We start from the raw sequence: 22,357 nt of genomic DNA on the forward strand, positions 1-22,357 counted from the left end.
GTGTTTCCGTACATGTTTTTGCTATAGCATATAAAAAAAAAAACGTATTTTTGTCTAATAGCGAGGTACGTGCTCGTACTACCTTAAGCTATACTTGTTGTCCTTAAATTTTGAATAAAAAGTGTTACGAATAAAAAAATTTCTCTATCGTTTTATCTTGCTATTTATTGATTATTTGTTAGAAAATTTAGATAGTGATATGTGTGTATAGATGCGCCAATTGGATCAGCAGTGTTACGATTTCGCGTTCGCATCATGGTGATCATAAGTCAAACTAACGATATTAACTATGAATGCTACGGATCTTAACAGTTATAAAAGTTGTGGTTAACTGAAAACTAGTTTATCAGTCATTACGTGACAGTAGTATTATTGCCACATAATTACAAAAAGTAATCACATCTAGACAAAAAACATTTGGAATTCAAAAAAATTCGCCAAGTTAACAAAACCACATTACGATAAAAATACAAGAACAATTTATTCATTGTGAGTCTCTGTCGTTAAATTCGAAAAGGACCCCAAGCAATACGAAATCTTGGGTAGTAGGTATACGTCATGAAGTCAGACGTCGCTATTCCGTGTATTGATATCCAAACATTATTCCAAGACCTACATATTTGGTAGACACATTTTTATTGAAAATCAATTAGGAATTATATCGACAGAGAGGTCACGGCCAATTATCTGTCGCATTAGTAACGTAGAATAGTGACGTGGAAGTATAAGTTGCACATATTCTTACAGTGTGAGGTAGTATTAATTCAATCACACAAAACAAAAATTTGATACTGTATGAAAACAGTACGTTTGAATAATTCACGCCGCATATGAAACAAAAGCTCTAATTTGTCCAATTCATCCGTTCAATGACTTGTTATTACTAGTTTGCTACAAAATATTTCAATTTTTACTCACGACATGTGAATTCAATTACAATAAGTAGGGTAATTCCGGGTGAGATAGCCATAGGGGAGAGATTGCCCATCGAAATAATTCCTAAAGCTTCCGCCCACAGCCGACCTATCACTGTCAGTTCTACTCTGCCATGACAGCTAAGTTCACGGATGATAGTGCGGTGCCGAAAAACTTCGCAAGGTACGTAATACATCAACTTCTCGTTTCTAAGTAGGCGAAAAATTATTTTAACTTGGACAGTAGGACATCAAAATCGAGTTACTTTGTTGTTTCATGCCGAATTTGTGATTGATTATCGAAGGAGATTGTACACCCAACAATCTAACCTCAAAACAAGATTTCATGTACCGCCAATATTACAGCAGGGGGGTGGGCCATCTCTATCATGTGGTCGGGATAGATGGCCTGGAATTCAAAGGGTGTTATGGCCATATGGCCATCTCTCCCGGAATGTGGTTCATGATATATTGTTGATCAATTCCTATTATATAGCACCCAATTCAGTGGTTTTACCGTTTGTGTTCAATTTGTTTCAGATGCCAAACAAGTAAGTGCGCAAGGTGTCAGAAACTCGCGGTACATGGACGCAGGATCAGCTCTCAAAGGCAATAAATGCTGTTAAAAATAGTCAAACCATTCACTCCGCTGCCGCAATAAATGGAATACCCAGAAAAACTTTGGAACGACTCCTAAAAACTGGAAATGAAGTAAAAGGAAGGATGGGTCCCAGCTCTTCATTTGGAGACGAAAATGAATTACGCCTGGTACAACACATAAAAAAAATGCAAAAATCTGGGTTCCCTGTCACTAGAGATGATGTACGCATGATTGCCTATCAATTTGCACAACAGTTGGGTATAAACCACAAGTTCTCCAATGAAAAAGAAAAGGCAGGCTACGACTGGTTGATTTTATTTTTATCAAGACATCCAACCCTATCAGTGAGGAAGGCTGAAGGCGTTTCCATAGCTAGATCCCAAGGGATGAATAAGAAAAAGGTAATGGACTATTTTGAAGTTTTACGACACGTGCTTGAAGTAAATGAATTGTTTGAAAAACCCTCAAACATATTCAATATGGATGAATCTGGGCTGCAGCTAAACAACCATCCTGGACAGTAATTGCAGAAAAAGGCTCTAAGTCTGTTTCGTCAATAACATCAACCGAAAAAGGTGAGACAATTACTGTCATCGCTTGCTGCAATAGTGAAGGAACATTCTTACCCCCCGCCTGCATCATGAAAGGCAAAAATAAAAAACCCGAATTCGAAGATGGAATGCCTCCAGGCTCGGTCCTGTTTATGTCACAGAAGTCAGCGTACATTACGGCAGCCATTTTTTTGGAATGGCTCAAGAATCATTTCCTTCCAAGAAAGCCTGCTGGAAAACTTCTATTGATACTCGATGGTCACACGTCTCACACCAACTCTGTAGAGATGCTTGAATTTGCATCTAGCAATGACATTGTTTTAGTGTCCTTGCCAAGTCACATGACCCATTACCTTCAACCCTTGAACAGGGCGGTATTCAAATCAGTGAAAGCTCACTTCTACGAGGCTTGTCGTAGTTGGCTTAAAAATCATCCTGGTCGACGCATAAGTCGAGCACAGTTTGGATAATTACTCAATCAGACATGGGGTAAGGCAGCTGTAAAATCAATTCATATTATTTTTACTTTTATTTAACATATGAGGCACATTTTTTCACACACAGTCACATACAGATACACACACACACTCATTCCAATTTATACATCGTTTTCTGATTTGTCTCGGAGTTCGGTGACATTTTTGAATAAACAATAATTCAAATTTTGACTTATCTATGATGCTCGTTTTTTCCCACGTTGGCTCCTGCCCTGGGACTGGAATCCGGAACCGAAGTTGATGATTTCAATATTTTCTCCACGTTAACTCTTGTTTTAATTACTGGCCAGTTTCCGTTGAGTTGACTATAGAGAGATGAGCGGACGACCGATCCCTTCGACGTCCTAGAGCCAAGAGACCGAGCTCACGAAAACGAACTCGGTAGTGTGATCGGAGGGGGGGAAATGAAAAATCGAGGATCGATTAATTCTTCGATTATAGAATTCGATTTTAACCGCGGATAAATTCAAAATTTGGATTTATCACCTTACACAGCTACCCATGGAAATGCTGCGTCAGGCTTCAAATCTACGGGAATTTATCCATTTAATCCACACGCTATACCTGACTATGCCTATTCACAGGAAACTGTTATAGTGAATCAACCTGATGCGAGTGATGAGACGTTACCCTCAACATCGGCAGGAGAAGTAGGAAAAAGAGTCATCCGTACCGTTACTGCTCCAGAAAAGCCCCAAGAGAAATCTAAAACTTCAGAGCACGAAAACCTCAAAAAAGAGACACCGACTAAGATACTAACGCAGCTGTCTCCAGTTCCAAATCTCTTTCATTTAACTAGAACGCGGGCAAAAAGAGTAGCTGAAGTTCTCACAACCCGCTCGTACATGGAAGCTCAATTGGACAAGGAAAACAGACGTAAGCCACGCAAACAAGCTGCAGATACTTTAAAATCAATTATGAAAAAGCGGAATCCTAAGAATGAAAAGACTGTCAGCAGTGCAGGTTCTTTGAAAACTACAGTAAAAAAACGAAAAATAAAGAAAGAAAAGACTGATAGCAGTGACGAAGAATTTTTATTAGACAGTAGCAATGACTTTGACGACTCAGATAACGATGGGTCAAAAGAAGAAGCTTGTCTCTGCGTAGGATGTGGAGAAGACTATGAAAAAACGGAAAAAATCGAAGATTGGTTGCAATGTATCAACTGCAAGACCTGGATGCATGAAAACTACACGGATTTTGATGATATGTGCTAAAAATGCGGCGAGGAAAAGAAGAAAAAGGCCAAAGAACAACGTAAGATCTCCAAGACAAAGTAGGACCATCTGTCCCTACGTCCTAGGTCATCTCTCCCATGATCATCGAGAGAGATGGCCAACTGCACTTTTTTGTAATTTAATTTTTATTAGTGATTTGTTGTGCAATATAAACGTTAAAGTTTGTCAGAATTTCTTTAATAACCTAATAAAGTTTAACTGATGTAATGAGTTTCTTTTTGATAACTAATTTTGAAAATTACAGCCACTTCAAAAAACTATGGCCATTTCACCCGGAATTACCCTATGCATTTACCGAACATCGCTTTGTGCGATCGTATACGAGAGCTAAATCACAAGCGCCTGAACCTCAGCGCTCCCGTACACTCGCATACAACGATATTAGGACCTCAATGAACGGCAATTCGTACGAGAAAAAAATAGCATCAATGAAATGGATCTAACTCATCTAAAACTTACTTTACGATAATCTGTTCGAAGCTAACTGATTAATTCACTCAACCTTATGAAGTTGTCAGTTCTATAAAATATGAATCTAAGCTGCAAGTGACAAAAAAAACAAGTTACAAATTTTCATTAACATTCCCATGTATTATTGATTGTGTTAAAAAAGTGTACAAAAAAATCTAGTACACTTATTTAATGGCGAGATCTATCCTTAGATACATTATTACACGGGAGCATACAAGACACGAACAAGTATAATCATTTCAATGAAAATTAAAAATTGAATGTGCCCGTTAATTACGTAGCGCTTGGAATGATGTTTCGATATGACTTCACAAAATAACCAGTTCCGAAAGCACGACGTATGCCTACTTGCTGAGAGACCTTAGCGCTTGGGGTTCTTTTTTGATTTCCCAACCCAGATCGGCAATATCTAAATTGTTCTTGTATTTTTATTGTGATGTGGTTTTAGTAACTTGGCATACTTTTTTAAATATGAGATATTTTTGCATTGATGGGACATTTACAGTAGCAGAACTCATTATTTGTAGTACACTGATGTTTTACATTTTTCACAAATTCATACGTCAAACCAGTAGGTGTAGGATTGTTTTGTACACAAAAATTAACATTGGATTATTTAACAACAATTGCGTGAGGCCTGAATATTTTTTTTTTGTGTTTCAGACTTAATAACTGCAGTCAACCTGCAACGCTTTCGTCGCCGAGCTTGGCGACGGTAATGATCCTCGATGATGACCATAGCGGTGTCTTCGGATTCCCGGAACGCGACGTAGAGATAGTGGAGAGTGTTGGTCAATATTCCCTCAGGGTAGTTCGCTATAGTGGGGCTCGGGGTCGCGTTACAATACCATATCACACCGAGGAAGGTACAGCAAAACCGGGGAAGCAATACGTCGACCTGACGGGGGCCATAACCTTTGAGGACAACCAAACAGAGTGAGTTCATGAATTTTGAGTACTATTTTTAACGAAGTCAATTTTATGAGCAAACGAAGAAACGAAAACTTCTGCTGCGTCCGAAATCACTGTGAAGGCTACTTTATATAATCCAAACTTGAACGGGTGATCTTTTCTATTGTTCGACAGAGCTTCAGAAAGTTCACCAACATCTTAAAACAGTAAAAGCGAGATAGAGTGCTTCCACACTACATAATGATATTTCCAGGAAACGTGATTTTTCTCCAGTAAAAATTGCATTTTTAGTGTGTTCATTCTTCTGATAATATTAATCAATGGTTTTAAGTACTTCTGATTTTTGTAACTCTTTTATTAAGTCATTAATACACTGGAACTACTTTCTTCTTCACCCTTCGCGCGTTTGTCAGTCTGTCGTCTACAAGGGAAAATGGTATCTTCACCAATCCTGAGCCCTTGCTTCCGCGCATACGCAAGACAAAAATACAAACACAGCGAATAATGAGGATAGAAAATTGACGTGTGTCAATTTAAAGAGCATTTATCGTGTCATAATAAATTTCTGTTACCCTTAGTTAAGGTGTGACGGGTTTTGAGTCCGCACGAATAATATGGGTGGGGAAGACAATTAGAGACGGGGCGGATATGATCGGTAAAACTTAGTGTGTGTATTTTTTTTTCTTTTGCACCAGGGCTCGACTTAAATTAAGAGTTACAAAAGGGTTGTAGACGTAAGCGGTGGCTGATCACGCCTCAGCCCTTAGCGTTGCTTAATACTAACTTACAGCTACGCGCGCGGGGGGGGGGGGGGGGGGGGCGGGGGGGGGGGGGGGGGCAGAAGAGTGGGTGGTGACGGGGAATGTGGGGTCGGAAGGGTTGATATGGCGAGGGGAGGGTGGTGTAGAGTGACGGGGAGTGTGTGGTAGACAGGGTTGGGATTGCGAGGGGAGGAGCAGATCGGCGATAGAAGGCAGGCTAACCTGGTTACGTCGACGTGTGGGTGTGGAGGTCTTGAGGTGCGGTGGAGGGTAGCTGGGTGTTCGGTGTGTGTGTGTGTGTGTCGGTGACTCTCTCTCTTTCTTTCTCTCTCTCTCTCTCTCGCTTTCGCTCTTGGGTTTTGTCTACGCCGTGGTGGCTGCTGCTACGGCCGTGCTCGTACTGACTCTCGCGCTCGGCTCTGCCGAGCGTCGGGGCTTCGGTGATGTTCGGGTCTTTCCCGACGGGACAGGGCTCACCCGTTCGGCTCTTCCCCGCGGGTTTGGGGTTTGTTGTGACTTGCACTCTAGGTGCAACGTCACAACTCCCCCCTCCCCACGCGGGGCGAGGCCTATAGGGTGAGCCGGTTTCGGTGACGCATTTTGTGGTCCTTTCGTCTGTGTATTCTCCTTTTGTTATTTTTGTTGTTTTTGTGTTGTCTGCTCCGATCTGTCGGGGTTAAGGGATGGAGGTTGGGTTGTATTTGCGGGGTGTGTGTTTGGTGTGGGTTGTGGGTCGTCTTATATCTACTTATTCTACTTAGTCTCTTTTTTTTTTCTTATATACACTTATTCTATTCTTATATTATTTTGTACTCGAATTTTTGGTTTTGGTACGGTGGTTCTCGTCGGTGTGGGTCTTGGTGAGTTTTTGCGTTGTTCTTTGTACCTCGTGGCTCGTGGTTTCTTCTCCCTTCTCTTCTCTCTTTTTGGGTTGTGTTCTGTTTCTTTGGCCTCCGTCTGTCGTTGTTCGTCCGTCGGTTTGGTGTTGTTAGTGTATTTGGTGTTTTCTGTTTTGTCCCCCTTTTTTTTTTTTTTTTTTTTTTTTTGTATCGTATTGCGTCCCGTGTTGTGTGTGCGTCGTTGTTCGTCCGTCCGTTTGGTGTTGTCAGTTTGTCTAGTGTTTCCTGTTTTGTTCTTTTTTCTGTTTCCGTATTGATTTTCGTTTTTTGTATCGTTTTGAGTCCCGTGTGGTGTGTGTGGCTGGTTGGGGTGTTTGTGTATGTTCGACTGTGTCCGTGAGTGAGGTGGTGTCGGTGTTACTGTCTGTGTCGTTGTCCGTCGTTTGTGTTTGTAGTGTGCCTGTGTGTGTGGTTTCGATGTGTATGACTGTCTCTGCCGTGGAGGTGGTGGAATCTGTGTCGCTGTCGGTGTCTGGTGTGTTGTGGGGTTGTGTTTTGTGTGGTGCTGTTTGATGTGTGGTGTGTGGTTGGTGTGTTGAGGTGCTGGCTTCTGTTTCGTCAGTGTCTGTGCGTTCGTGTGCGCGTCTAGTCATGTATCTTTCTTTATGTGCTCGTAATTCGTCGTGTAGGGTGCTTGCTGGTACTAAACTTGCGATTATGGCTATTATCTCGGGGGGTGGTCCTGTGTATTGTTTGCATGTTTGTTTTGTCTGTGTCGATTCTGTGTGTCTGTCCATGTTAGCGAATGTCTGTAAGATCCTGTCCTCTGTCTTCTGTGGTGGTCTCGCGAATCTGGTGTGTGTCCATTGGGGGGTCGGTGTGGGGGGTGGTGTGTACCGTGGTGTTGGTGTGGGTGTGGGGCGTGTGGTTGTATGGGGTGTTTGTTTCTTGGTGGGTGGGTGTGTAGTCGTGTGTGTGGCCGTGGTTCGTGTGGTGTGGATAACTGTTGGTGGGTGTGTGATAGTTTGTGGTGGGTGTGGTGTGTCTGTGTTAGTTTGTGTGCATGTTTGTATGTGTTCTGTGTATTTGGTGCCCCGGACCAGCCCGTTGCACTTCGGGCATTGCCTTGGTCCGGAGGGTGTAATTGTGTGTGTGGTCATCGTTGTATGTGTTTGTGAGTGTCTCTGTGCGGTTGTGGGTGCAATGGTTGTTGTGTGTGTTACTGTCGTGGCGGTCTTTGTTACCTGTGTGTGTGTAGTGGGTGTCGGTAGTAGAGTTCGTCGGGTCTCTGTCCGGTGTGTGCCGTCGCGTCCGTATCTGTGTGGGTGTGGGGCCTGTCCTGGTGTTTGTAGTAGTGGTGTTCTCTCTGTGTTTGTTGTTATTGTCGTCGGTCTCGTCAGTCGTAGTGTCATTAGGGCCGGTATTCTTTGTTGTTTATTTTCCATGTTGTGTTTCTGTGGAGTGAATACACATGTTAGTTTATTTTCGGGGTGTGTTATTTGATTATGTATATAATTTTAGGTCTTCTATATGACATTTTCCTATATTTCTACCGCTCTCTGTTGTTAATTCGTATATTGTGGGTGAGATTTTTCTAGTGATTATGTATGGGCCTATGAATTTTTTATTTAACTTAGCTGTCGTTCGTTCTGGTCCGGATGAGAGTGTGTGGTTCTTTTTTAGTACCCTGTCTCCTTCCTTGAATTGAATGTCTCGTCTCCGTAGGTTGTAGTAGTGTGCTTGTTTTTCGTTTGCTTCTATCAAGTGCCTCTGTACTTCGTCTCTAAGTATTTGTAGTCGTCTTAAGTGGTCTGTCCATCTGTCTGTGTCTTGTAATTCTACTTCGTCGTGGTTCTCTAACTGATTTCTTAGACATTGTGTGGGATTTAATTCCCTTCCTAGGTTTAAAAAGGCTGGTGTGTGTTTAGTTGATGTGTGTGTACATGTATTGATTGCGAATTGTAAGTCTTGTAAGTGTATGTCCCATTCTGTGTGGTCGTTGTTTACGTAGGCTTGGATCATTGTTTTAGCGGTTCTGTTGACTCGCTCTACGGGGTTGGCTTGTGCGTGGTATGGGGGGATTGTTGCGTGTCTTATGTTGAATTTTTGTGTTAGTTCGCGTATGAGTTTGTTTATGTATGGTGTGCCGTTGTCTGTCAGTAGTATGCGTGGTGTACCCCATCGTGATATTACGTGTGAGTGGAATGTCTGTTCTACTGTTTTGGCGTTTGCTTTGCGTGTGGGTATGATTTCCACCCATTTAGTGTATAGGTCTTCGAACACTATGATGTATTGGTTTCCCTTTTTTGATCGTGGGAGTGGGCCCATGATGTCGGAGGCTACTACTGTCCATGGTTCTTCAATAATTCTCATGCCCATTAGTCCTGCTGGTCGCGCTTGTATTGTTTTTGTTCTTTGGCATGTGTCACATTTTTTTATGTAGTTTACTGTGTCTCTGTACATCCCTGGCCAATAATATGTTTTTGCTACTCGTTGGTATGTTTTTTCGATCCCTAAGTGTCCTGCTTGTGTTACGTCGTGGTTTTCGTGTAGTATGTGTGTTATTTTGTCTTTGGGTGTGACTAGTTTCCATGGGTTTGTGTCTGGTAGGAGGTTTGAGTGTAGGGGGTTCGGGCGGTGGAAGTATAGTTGATTGTTTCTGATTCGCCACGACTCGTTTTTCTCTGGGCGTGTTTGTACTTGTGTTTTTTTGTATGTGTACCACTTGTCTGTCGTGTCTACTATTGTGTCTATGTGTTCTTCGTCTTCGTGTCGTCTTGAAAGTGCGTCTGGCACGTCGTGCATTGTACCTTTTCTGTGTGTAATGTCAAAGTCGTATTCTAATAGTTCTAGTGCCCATCGTGCAAGTCGGCCTGTGGGGTTTTTTAATTGTCTAAGCCACTTTAGTGCGTGGTGATCTGTAATGACTTTGAAGTGGTAACCTTCCACGTAGGGTCTGAATTTTTTGATGGACCAGAGTACCGCCAAACACTCTCTCTCAGTTGTTGAGTATTTACGTTCTGCCTCGCTTAGCGCACGGCTAGCGTAGGCTATGACATGCTCTTCGTCATCGAGAGATTGTGTTAGTACGGCACCTATCCCTGTTCCGCTAGCGTCTGTTTGTAGTGTGAATGTTTGTGTGTAGTCTGGGCATGCGAGTGTGGGTGGTGATGTCAGTGCGTGTTTGATTGTGTTCATTGCGTTTTCTTGTTCTTCCCCCCAGTGCCATTTCTGGTCTTTTTTCAGTAGTCGTGTTAGTGGTTCTGTAATGTGTGCGAAGTTAGGTATGAAGCGTCTGTACCATGATGCCATGCCAATTAGTCTCCGTAATTGTTTTATTGTTTTTGGGCTTGGGTAATTTTCTATGGGTTGTGTTTTGTCGGGGTCTATGTGTAGTCCGTGTCTGTCTACTATGTATCCGAGATATTTTACTTGTGCGCATCCGAACTCGCACTTCTCTGGGTTTATTGTCAGTCCTGCGTCTGTAATTCTTTTTAGTATTTGCTCTAGTCTTTGTAAGTGTTCGTCGAATGTTTGTGTTACTATTATGATGTCGTCTAGGTATGCGAATGCATATGGTTCGCATTCTGGGCCTATGAGTCTGTCTAGTAGTCTTTGGAATGTCGCTGGTGCGCCTGTCAGTCCGTATGGCATTCTTTTAAATTGAAATAAGCCCATTCCCGGGACTGTAAAGGCTGTTATGTGTTTGCTGTCTTTGTCGAGTGGTATTTGGAAGTATGCTTGGCTTAAGTCGATTTTTGATATGTACTGTGCTGTCCGTAGTTTGTCTAATATTGCTGTCATGTATGGTAGTGGGTATGCGTCTTTTTTTGATACTGAGTTAACCTTCCTAAAGTCTAGGCAGAAGCGATATGTGTTATTTGGTTTTCTTATCGTGACAATTGGGCTCGACCATTCGCTTTCTGATGGTTCTATCACGTCTTTTCTCAGCATTTTGTGTATTTCTGTGTGGATGGCTTCTCTAATTTTTGGTGATACCATATAGTATCTTTGTTTTATGGGTGCGTGTCCTTGTGTGTCTATTTTGTGTTTAATTAGGTGTGTTAGCCCGAGTTGGCCTGGTAGTGTTGAGGTTTTCTGCTGTATTATCGTCTGTAGTTGTGTGTGTTGTGATTGTGTGAGTTCTTGTATTCCTGCGCATATCTGTGGTTCGGTTTCTTTGTCGGTTTGTGTGTCGTCTGTTGTTTGTGCGTTTGTGGGTATGATTTTTTGATTTGTGATTTGTGTGTTCTGTGGGTTGTCTTTTTGGTGGGTGTTTTCCGGTGGTGTCTTTGTGTTGGGTAGTGTTGGTGTTAGTGGTTTTTGTTTTATGGTTGTTTTTTTTTTTGTGTTTTCATGTCTTTCTGTTGTTTTCGGGTTTGTTTGTTGTTTCGTTGCTTCTAATTTTTCTGCTGCTTTTGCTTGTTTTGTGTGTGTTTGTGTTGATTGGTGTCGTGATTCTCGTGTTTGATGTATTTGTGTGTATTCTTTGAGTGGTGTTGGTAGTTCTTGTGGTCTAGTTTGCATGTGGTAGTGTGTCTGTGGGTCGTCTATCAGTGACCATGTGTTTTTTCCATAATTTATTAATATTCCAAATCTTATTAAGTCGCTGTTACCAATGATACATTGCGAGCCTAAATTTGATATTAATCCGAACTTAATTTCTTTTGTTATGTTGCCGAGGCGTATTGGGAGTGTTACTGCTCCTTCTATCGTCACCTGTGTTCCGTTTCCCATTGTAGCTGTTCTGTCGGGTGTGTTGTTTATTTGTGTGTCTGTGTTGTGTAGTATTTGTATTACTTCTGCGCCTAGGTATGAGTGTGTTGCGCCTGTGTCTATCAGTGCGTTAAATTCGTGACCGTGTATTTCGATTCTGATGTGGAATCTACTTTCCGTTATGTTGTTGTCTGTCGTAGGTGCTACTGTTTCGGGTGTGTTTGTGTTGTTTGTGGGGTTGCCCTCTACCCTTGCTGGGTCAACCCTTACTCGTTTCCCTGGTTCTGTGTTTGTGTGCATTGCCATCTGAAGTGTCCGGGTTGGTTGCAGTTAAAGCATCTGCGTGGTGTTGTGCCTGTGTTTGGGTTCGTTTGCGTTTGTTGCTGAGTGTAGTGTGGTGAGTTATACGTGATTGCGGGGTATCGAGTCTGTTGTGTGTTTTGGTTTGTTTGGTTTCGTCGTATGTTGTATGTGAGTGCCGGTGGTATATTTGGTGTTGGGAGTATTGCTGGGCGGGGTTGTGTTTGTGTGTACTTGTATGGGATGTATTGTGTGTGGTGTGTTTGGTGTGTGTAGGTTTCTCGCGGTTGTGTGTAGTTGTTTAATATTGTTTGTCTCGTGTTTTCCCATTCGATATTTGCTTCCCATTCTTTTGCGGCCATTTCCAGTTGGTCGAAGTTCGCGAAATCGTATGGTTTTATGTATGCCTTGTATTCTATTTTCATGTTTCTGTATGCCAGGTCTAATTGTGTTCGTGGGTGGTATGGTGGTTTTAGTTGTGATAGTAGTGTTCTAAATTGTATTAGGAATTGTGTGATTTTTTGTGTTGGTCCTTGTACGTAATTTCTGATTTTTTGTTCTAGCCTGTCCCTATGTTGTATGTCTTGAAATGCGTGTGTAATGTCTCTTTCGAATTCTTCCAGTGTTCGCCATTTGCCTCTATTTAATCTGTACCAGTTTTTTGCGTCACCTTCGAGTATTGGGCTGAGGTTGTTGATTAATTGTGTGTCGTGTATTTCATAACCCGTTTGGTAGTCGCGGAGATTTTGTAAAAATTCATCTATGTCTTCGTTTGTGTTTCCTGAGTATTTTATGTTCCATGTTTGTATTGTTTTCATTGCCATTGCTGGCTGATTCCAGTATGTATTGTTTGGGTTTGATGTGTGGTTTGTGTTTGTGGGGTGTATTGACTGTGTGCTGTATATGTGTGGATCTTCGTATACGTTTCTGTCGCTTGGTGATGCTTCGAGGTCTATTAGGTTTTGCATAAGTCGTGTGTTACGTGTGTTGGTGGCTAAAAATGTGTCTGTTCCTGTGAAGTGTCGGTTCGTTTGATTGGTGGTTACCGTGTTAGTTTGCGTGTGTGTAGGTGTTGGGATTGTATTGTATGTTTGTGTGGGATTTGTTGGTTCTGGGCTTTCTTGGTGTTGAATTTGTGTACTGTGTAAATTGTGTGTATTCTCTATGATAGCTGCATCGATTATATTTATTGTGTTTGGTGAATTTATCGTGCATCGTCTATTTATTTCCTGCCGTTGGGTCGGTGTTTGTTGATCTCGTGTCGCGCGCGGCTCGCTCTGTGTCGAGTTGTTTTGGTTGCGTTCGGGTGTGTGTATGTCCATGTGTTCGCGCGCTAGGCCTTGCGGTTCCCTGTGTCCTTGGTCTGCCATTGTGTGTATCGTGTTTGGTAGTGTGTGTGTTCAACTGTCTTTATTTGAATTTTCGTGACTGTGTAGTTTTGTTTCGTGAGTCTATGTGTACTTTGTTAGCGTTTATTCCTGTGTTTTGTCTCTTAATTGTTTGGATTTGGGGTAAAAATGTGGGTAATTTACGTTGGGCGCCAATTTGTGACGGGTTTTGAGTCCGCACGAATAATATGGGTGGGGAAGACAATTAGAGACGGGGCGGATATGATCGGTAAAACTTAGTGTGTGTATTTTTTTTTCTTTTGCACCAGGGCTCGACTTAAATTAAGAGTTACAAAAGGGTTGTAGACGTAAGCGGTGGCTGATCACGCCTCAGCCCTTAGCGTTGCTTAATACTAACTTACAGCTACGCGCGCGGGGGGGGGGGGGGGGGGGGGGGGGGGGGCAGAAGAGTGGGTGGTGACGGGGAATGTGGGGTCGGAAGGGTTGATATGGCGAGGGGAGGGTGGTGTAGAGTGACGGGGAGTGTGTGGTAGACAGGGTTGGGATTGCGAGGGGAGGAGCAGATCGGCGATAGAAGGCAGGCTAACCTGGTTACGTCGACGTGTGGGTGTGGAGGTCTTGAGGTGCGGTGGAGGGTAGCTGGGTGTTCGGTGTGTGTGTGTGTGTGTCGGTGACTCTCTCTCTTTCTTTCTCTCTCTCTCTCTCTCGCTTTCGCTCTTGGGTTTTGTCTACGCCGTGGTGGCTGCTGCTACGGCCGTGCTCGTACTGACTCTCGCGCTCGGCTCTGCCGAGCGTCGGGGCTTCGGTGATGTTCGGGTCTTTCCCGACGGGACAGGGCTCACCCGTTCGGCTCTTCCCCGCGGGTTTGGGGTTTGTTGTGACTTGCACTCTAGGTGCAACGTCACAAAGGACTTACCGTTGACACTTCAGCGCAATTCCCTAATTCGCCTGACAATTGAACAAAAGTAAGAGAAAATTGTTGGACGCCGGATGCGTGTGCGTGAATTTTAGATAGAAAGAAAAGGTACGATAGATAATAATCAGGGAATTCGACGAATGGCTCAGTTAGGTTCAGGTACTTAACATAAACTAGTAGCATAGTGGAATTCAAAGGCAGCTGACGATGGATAAATGAATAAACCAACCAATGTCAAAGAAATTCCCAGATAACTTACAATTAGTTACATATTCTCGATTGAATTTACAAGTGTCGATGATCAGACAAATTAAACCTTATAAAGGTTCAAAATAAATTTTCTAAGCTTCAACAGAATAGTCAACATCGGTAAACAAATCAAATGGTAGTCGCTATCGAAAATTTTAGAAGAATAAACTCAAACGATAGATTCTAACAAAAGGTGACAGTTGGTGACGGAGTAGGATGTAAGTCGGTAGAATCGATATCCATAATTGAAATGTATACGGTGATTAATAGCTGTTCGAAAAGTGTTGCCAATCATCTGTATACTTCGTGTTTGAAATTTTATTCTAATTTTGATTGGACTAGAGATGCGGTGACGTGAAGTTGATTGTGCGTCGTTTCTCGATCTTGGTTATTTCTCTCTCTGTTCAAAATCAGTTATTTTGTGATCACGTAAATCATTCGAATAAGCTGTAACGAACGTCATTCACGTGTGCTGGATGTGGTAGTTATAACGGAAAAAAATTGGCTGCATTTTTTTCATTTAATAATTGTTCGCGCTCGCCCTTCGAAATGCGAGGAACCATATTCAATATATATTGTGACGTGGATTTTTTCCGCTCCTCGGTCACTCGGAGCAAATGACCGAGAACTTACCGCGTGCACAATAAAACATCGTCCGCAAGGTATCCTGGACCTGAAACAATATCGCGAAATTTGTTGGGCGCCTGGCGTGATCAACACGCCTCGAAATCGGTAATGCGCTATTGGGATCCGTGGGAGAGGCGTGGCTTAAGTTTTAGCCGCCTGGTGGTTAAAAAATGAACTAGTGATTGTAGGACTCTGGAGTCAGCTGTTGCATGCAAGCAAACGTGTGACAATTAATCATAAAGTTAATAAAAATTAAAAATGCGTGTAAGCATACAAGAAATTTGTAAATTTGCTTCAGCTACACCTACAAGTAGAAATTTTACTAGTGGAGAAAACATTATTGATGGTGATCATTTATTGAACTGCGGTACAGTAAATCATAGTGATGATAGTGATGTTTATCATATCCTCGCGTTTTGTTTACAACATTGTTTAAAAACTGAACCTCATGAAATAAATGGTGAAATTTCGAAAGACGGAAAAATAATTGGCATGGAATGCTCATGTAAAGCTGGATTAGGAAGTACCTGTAAACATATTGTAGTAGTACTTTTATTTTGTAACCGGTAATTATTATATTTGATATTTTTCACTTGATTAATCAACTTTCAAATTATTAAATAATTATGGAATTATTGACTTTATTCTTTTATACTTACAGAAATAATTTGGAAGAATTCAAAGATATAACATGTACTGATAAAAAATGTGTTTGGAGTGCACCTCATAAATCCGCTCTAGAGAAATATGAGATGAAGCCTTTACTTGAACACAAATGTTTTGAAGAGAAACAAAAAAAAGAGGAAGAAAAAATTTAAAAAAAAAAAAACGTAAGTCAGATGGTGCTCAAGCCAACACGTCACCTGGAGACAATACTCAACCTGTAGCTACTACATCATCTACTACTACTGATCCTCCACTATGTTTAAACAATGGTTTAACTGAATTAGACGAAGCAGAATATGATGAATTTCTTAGAATTATGGTGGAAGATAATCCTCAGTCTGCGTTAGCAAAGCATATGTAAATAATTTTTGCTTTAATTAATTTCAATTAATTTTTTTACTGATTTTTTTTTGTAGTGAATTTTTTCGAATTTTGGATAATAATTTTTTTATAGTAAATTTTTTACCAATAAATTTTTTTTTCCTTCCTTTTTTTTAATATATACAGATGTGGAAGACACGAGGTTATCACAGACTTTAATAATGATGATAATAATAATAATTTAGTTTTATGTCCTGAAAAACTCCAAGCCATCATCGATAGTCAAAAGTCATCAGAATTACTTTCAGATTTAAAAAATTTTAAGATTGGTCGCGTTATTGGAAATTGTTGTAATGAAATTTTTAATCAGTTGTCAACGGATGCTTTAACAATTTGTTTGAAAAGTACTGAGCTTTATTCCGTATGGCTAGCTGAACGAGAACTTCGGATAACAGCTAGTAGAGCTTACTCACTATTTACTTATTATTCGAATAAAAATCCAGACTGGAAAAAAAAATCTAATGATTACTTTTACAGTCCCTCGTTGAGGAATGAAAATACAAAATATGGTTTAGAGCAAGAAACTTATGCACGAGAAACTTATGCTAATTTAATGTCTATGGAAATAGTTGAGTGTGGCTTAGTTATTTCAGAATTAAATCCTTGGTTAGGTTGTTCCCCGGATGGTATTGCTTTTAAAGATAACAAACCATTTAAACTCATTGAAATTAAATGTCCAAAAGAGGGTAAACGTAACGGTATTGAAGAAACTGTGAAAGCAATTAAATGGTTAACAGAACAGCACGGTGAAGTAACTCTAAAAGTTAAGCACATGTACTATGCTCAAGTTCAAATAAGTATGGCAATACTTAATTTACCATCTACGGACTTTATAATATATTCTTCTTTCGACAAACAAATAAAAATAATACCTCTTAGTTTTAATGTCAAATTTACCAAACATTTATTAAGAACTTTAAAGAAAGTATATTTTAAAAAAATGATACATAATATATGTTTGAAACAACAAGAGAAGAATCAAAAACAAAAAGAACAATAAAAATCAGTGTAATTGTTACTTATAAGTTTTACTTTGTACTTTGTTCATAAAAATAAGTTACAAATGTAATAAAATATTTATAGAAATTATTTCAACCATTAATAACATTATTTTAATCCTGAGCAACTTTTTTTTTATCTTGAACAAATTTTTCGTCTTTTAAAATAGGCTGACTTAAGTTTACAACTGCACAAATAATTGTAAAAATTTTTTCAACTTTATGAACAAGTCCAATAGGCATTTTTGATGACAAGATTTCAAAATTTTTAATACGTTGGTTACTTCGCTCAACGTGCACACGAGCTTTAGCAATTCGCCGTCCATGCATCGCTTCAACTTTGGAAAACTGTTTTCGGTCTTTCAAGAAAGGTGGTGAAATTAATTTCACATCATTTTTTTGGCAAAATTCATCAAGAGTAAAGCCTCGATCAGTCATGACATCATCTTTCTTATCGAACTTTGTTATGATCCCACTCTGTTCAAAGATAGAATTATCAGAAGCTCGTCCACCAAAAGGTTTACTAATAAAAGAAATCAAACCAGCAGGAGTGACAGCAGTCATAAATTTGACCGTGTAACAGCTTTTATACCGCGAATAAGTCACAACTTGGCAACACAGACATTTTGGTCTTTGAATTGAAATTTCAGTGCAATCAATGACTGCACGAACATTTTCAAACCCAATAAAATCAAGAGGAATATTCTTTAAAATATTCTCTTTTTTGGGCCAATATATTCCTGGCTTTAAACAAATGTATAACAAGTCAATCATTTGAAAAATTTTCTCTTTACAAGTTTCTGCTGTGTAACATTTAAATAGAACAGCTAAAAGTGCATATGACATATTTTGCTTTAGTTTCATAAAAGTCATGATGATTATGTCTAACAAATCTAATTTAGCATTACAATGAGACATTTTTTGTTTTTTTTTGTCAACTAATTTTTTTATAGAATTTAAAAGAGTAAAATTAGGAATCCCAGTCAATGTACTTAGTTCACCGTCATCAGAAATGAAGTCAGTAAATTTGGGAATAAAATTATCCGTACGAACTTGTGTTGCTACGTCTTTAAATTGTTTATTAATTATTTCACTAGCACTTTTTGCACATGTCTCAGCTTCGTTCTTAGAAACTTGATAAGTTTGTAGATTAGAGTCCTCTTCACCAACAGAATTTTTTGGTTGACTTTCATCTGCATGTCTGTGGTCAATCTGACCATCCAAAACTAGCTCATCTTGAAAATTGTTATCAGTATTGAAATCGCTAGGTTCGTTGGTAGTTTTTAGTTCGTTTTTTAAAAATGACCTTTTAATTTGCCTTTGCTCTCGTTCAGCTGATGAAACATGGTTTACTTTTTTAGAGCAGTCGAGAGAGCTCCTCGGTAAGTTAACTGAGGGGACAGCTGTTTTCTTCAAATAATGTTGTCGACTTACTGAAAAATAAATAAAACTATTATAACTTTGGTCTAAGAAAAATTAAAGCTAATTATGTTTTGTTATTTGTTATACTTACAAGAAGGAATATAATCATCTTTTGTAAAATGTCGCGAACATACTCTCATGGAGGGTGATATTTTTTTGCCCGTTCTCAGCACTTTCACCCACATATCGTGTCTATCGACTAGCTCTTCTTGATTGAACGTATTCAGTATTTTCACTAAACTATCATTCTTTTTTGGAAAAGAATGAAAACGAACTGTTTCATACTTTGATGCATGACTTTTACACCCATACACACAACAATATACATGACTATTATTTTTATGAGGAGAAAATTCCATACTTCAATATATTTAATTACAAATTTTTATTGTTTATAAATTTAATCATTTAATTCACTCGTTGTTTAATTTTTTTTTTTTTAATAAAGAATATACCCTGCGGTGAAATTTTTTGTTGACACTAATATTATGGTGATCATATGATTCTATCCTACAATCGCTAGTTCGAATTCGGACCACCAGACAGCGTATTTAAATCCTCAGTTTCCCAATACCGCGACCATATACTCGGCAGCTCAGTACCGCGGCGAGGGGAGGGGTAACTTTCGGGTAGAGAGAGATACGACACACGTACGCCAACACGTTATTTTACAAAGCAATAATGAAATCAAACAATATATTTTCAGTTAGCGATAATACAAAAATAAAATAAAATAATAATACTGCGAACGTAGTCGTCGCGATTCCAGATACAGAGGCTTAGATATAACCAAAAAAAAAAGAAAGAACAAACAACAAAAAAAAATCAATAGATCCAGAAGACCTTTCCGGCCTACGTGCGGTAGTCGCCGTCTTAATGATAACCGCTAACTTCCAAACTAACAACAAAATAGGACCCGACACGCTGCCCGCGATCGTCCTCTACAGAATGGCGCTAATCGCCAGCTTAATACTAAACCCCTCGACGGAAACGGAACCGAATTCTCGGCCGACGCTGTCCGCGATCGGCAATAAATCAAAACAAAGAAAAAGAAATAAAATTGCTTATGCCTACGGGCGCTGATCACCAACTTATTACTAACTGATTATACCAAAGGCCAAACGGAAACGAGGCTCGTCGCGTCACCCGCGACTATCCTCTACAAAAGAATATTCTTGTTAACACGCACCCGAGCTCAACTTTCTCCGCGACGGCGGGACGCGGTCGCGAATTCGAACGCTCCCCGTTAGACTGCTCGCGACCTACACGAGAAATGAGGCTGTATCGGACTAAGTTGACGTGACCCCGTGTAACAGAATTCGGTTACACTCAAATTCGAGACAATAGTGTCTCGGCTCAACCCGTGACTCGACTCGACCTCCTCGATCACTCGAAATTAACGCTACTTCATTACGCGCAACTCAGGCTACGGTCACCAAGCAGATGTATCGGCTAAAGAATCTCAAGTACTGTCGTTAACGCCAATCCTCAATGGCTATCCGTTCCTCGCCAAGCCTTTATTAATTATCTCTCGAAATTCTCTCGCAAGAAGGTTAGCAGCGCTTACCGCTCCACATCCAGGACACGAATTCGCCAACTCCCTCGTGATCCTTGGCGGCCATTCTCCCTCGCAATTACTAACTTCTGCCCAACACACTCGCAACCCGAATCTATATCGCAACACTACTACTCTGATTAGTCGCCAGAACTTGAGTGATCTCCGATGGCCGATCGGCCGCAACGCCGATCTCGTCACGCTAATCCTCCGTGACGTCATCACCCTAAGAATGCGCAACAATCGATCTGTCATCGATTTTGGGGATTGCGCAACTTTCCGCGCACCTGTCGTCGCTACGCGGCGCAGAACGGATAAACTTCCGTTAAGAACATACCTCCGATCAATGCGAAATTTGGTATACTTATGTATGTTGATGCGCTGATCAAGACTATCATACTCAAAACACCCGCAAATTCGATTTTCAAGGTCAAATCGACAAAAAATCGATTTTTGAAATGTTTTTCACATTTATTGCAATAAATATAGATTTGAGAGAAAAATGTTTCAAACAAAAGTTATGGGACATGATAAAACTGACATTTTTTGTTCTACACGTTTTTCGTGTATAAGCGGTGGTTTCCGAGAAAATTGCTAAATTCACTCGAAATCGGTATTTTTCGCCAAGGCTCCATTAGTTTCGATACTAATATCTACTCACGCACTTACCACGGGAAGGTTGGAGTTTGGTCTTAGAAGTGCAATTTTTTTTTGTTTTTGTATGTTTTAAATTCTTTTTTCGGTTTTTGAATGCTTTTTTTGTTCTTTTTTTTTTGTTTTTTTTTTTGCACGAAGCAAATACACATACACACGCACGCACGCACACACACTCGCACCAAAACCCAAACCCAAACCTAAACAAACCCACACACACACACACATACACACACGCGCGCACGCACGCATGCACACTCGCACCAAAACCCAAACACACACACACTCCCGCACACAAACCCAACAAACACGCACTCACACACACGCAAACACCCACACGCACACCCAAACAAAGACACGCGCACACACCCCCACGTACACGAACGGGGCACATCAATTATTCTTGCCGGGATAGCAGATCTTAATATCCTGAATGATTTGCGTGAACGGATCGTTATTCATCTTCCTAACACGACGGCGCCACAAAAATTCGCACAGATGATCAGCTATATTGTCTGAGCGAACGCCCCCTCGCGCAACAGAGCGCCGCATCCAACGCCAGGATGATTCGATGTTCTGGGTATGTGCTCCGGTAGCCGAATTGACAAATTCTACGCTATGATTCACCGTTTTATGGGGATAACCGTGTTTTTCCAAGCTTTCATACCCCTTCCAGCAATCCGTATGGATTTCTGTCCCAACCACGAAATGCTTTTAAATAAGTGAAAGCAAGGTCGTAGCTTCTCGTTTGTTTTCCGGGCAAATTTCCAGCCGGTAATTTTCCGCCTGGCCTCTGTTGATCATACCAAGAATCCATGATAGTAGTACAGCAAGGCCGGTTCTACACGCAGATTCCTGTTACCAACACTCACCGACCGAGCCGCTCCGCGCAGCCCAGACTCAAACCCTTTTCCGCGATGACGTCACAGTCTGCCGTACCGAAGGTCAAAACCGTGCAACCTTACCGACAGTTGTATCGATCGAGGGTCAAAATCATGCTGTTTTACCGACAATATTACCGACCCCGTGCAACCTTACCGACAGTTGTATCGATCGAGGGTCAAAATCGTGCTGTTTTACCGACAATCTTACCGACCGAAGGTCTGTAGTGCTCGCCTGCCAACGGTAGAGGGCGCAGTGGGGGCGAGAACTTTTTTACCGTCCCGCATTCTTCTCCCACGATAGGACTGCTGATGTGTAACATGAACCACTCCGAATTCCTTTCCCACGGTAGGACTGCTGACGTGTAACATCAACCACCTCACATTCCTTTCCCACCTTATCAACCACGTGACATTCCAAAATTAATAGTTCCGAGAATTGTTTGCCTCAAATTCAACGTCGCACCGAAATCCTTTGACCGCATACCGCTCGCCGTCAAGTCGAAACTTGTCGAACGCATTGTTTTGTCTAACCACCTTATCAACCACGTGACATTCCAAAATTATTAGTTCCGAGAATTATTTGTCCGAAATTCAACGTCGCACCGAAATCCTTTGACCCCATGCCGCTCACCGTCGAAACTCGTCGGACGATTCCGAGAATTGTTTTTCATTTACTCGGATGTCGGTTTGATATCCAAGGTCTACCGATAGTCGCGGTACATTCAAAGCCATGGATCTGCGGTGTCGGGTTACTATCGCTCTAGGAATGCCAAAAGGTGCGCGCGCATCCGTACAGCTGCCCTATAAAAAGGACGCTCATCACTGCAAACGATCATTACGTCACAAGCTGTCAAGT

At 41.0% G+C, this 22,357-nt stretch overlaps 1 protein-coding gene across 7 annotated transcripts in view; it reads left to right on the forward strand.

Annotated features, from left to right (window-relative positions):
- Calx (sodium/calcium exchanger 3) overlaps positions 1 to 22,357 on the forward strand; it is a 1,242,927-nt gene that overhangs the window by 160,621 nt on the left and 1,059,949 nt on the right. For all 7 annotated transcript variants that reach the window (XM_046628885.2, XM_046628886.2, XM_046628892.2 and 4 more), the window contains exon 2: positions 4,936 to 5,208. In XM_046628885.2, the coding sequence (XP_046484841.1) occupies positions 4,936 to 5,208 (273 nt within the window). The remainder of the gene's footprint in view (positions 1 to 4,935; positions 5,209 to 22,357) is intronic.

The sequence above is a fragment of the Neodiprion pinetum genome, chromosome 5 (assembly GCF_021155775.2).
Source record: "Neodiprion pinetum isolate iyNeoPine1 chromosome 5, iyNeoPine1.2, whole genome shotgun sequence".
NCBI lineage: Eukaryota > Metazoa > Arthropoda > Insecta > Hymenoptera > Diprionidae > Neodiprion > Neodiprion pinetum.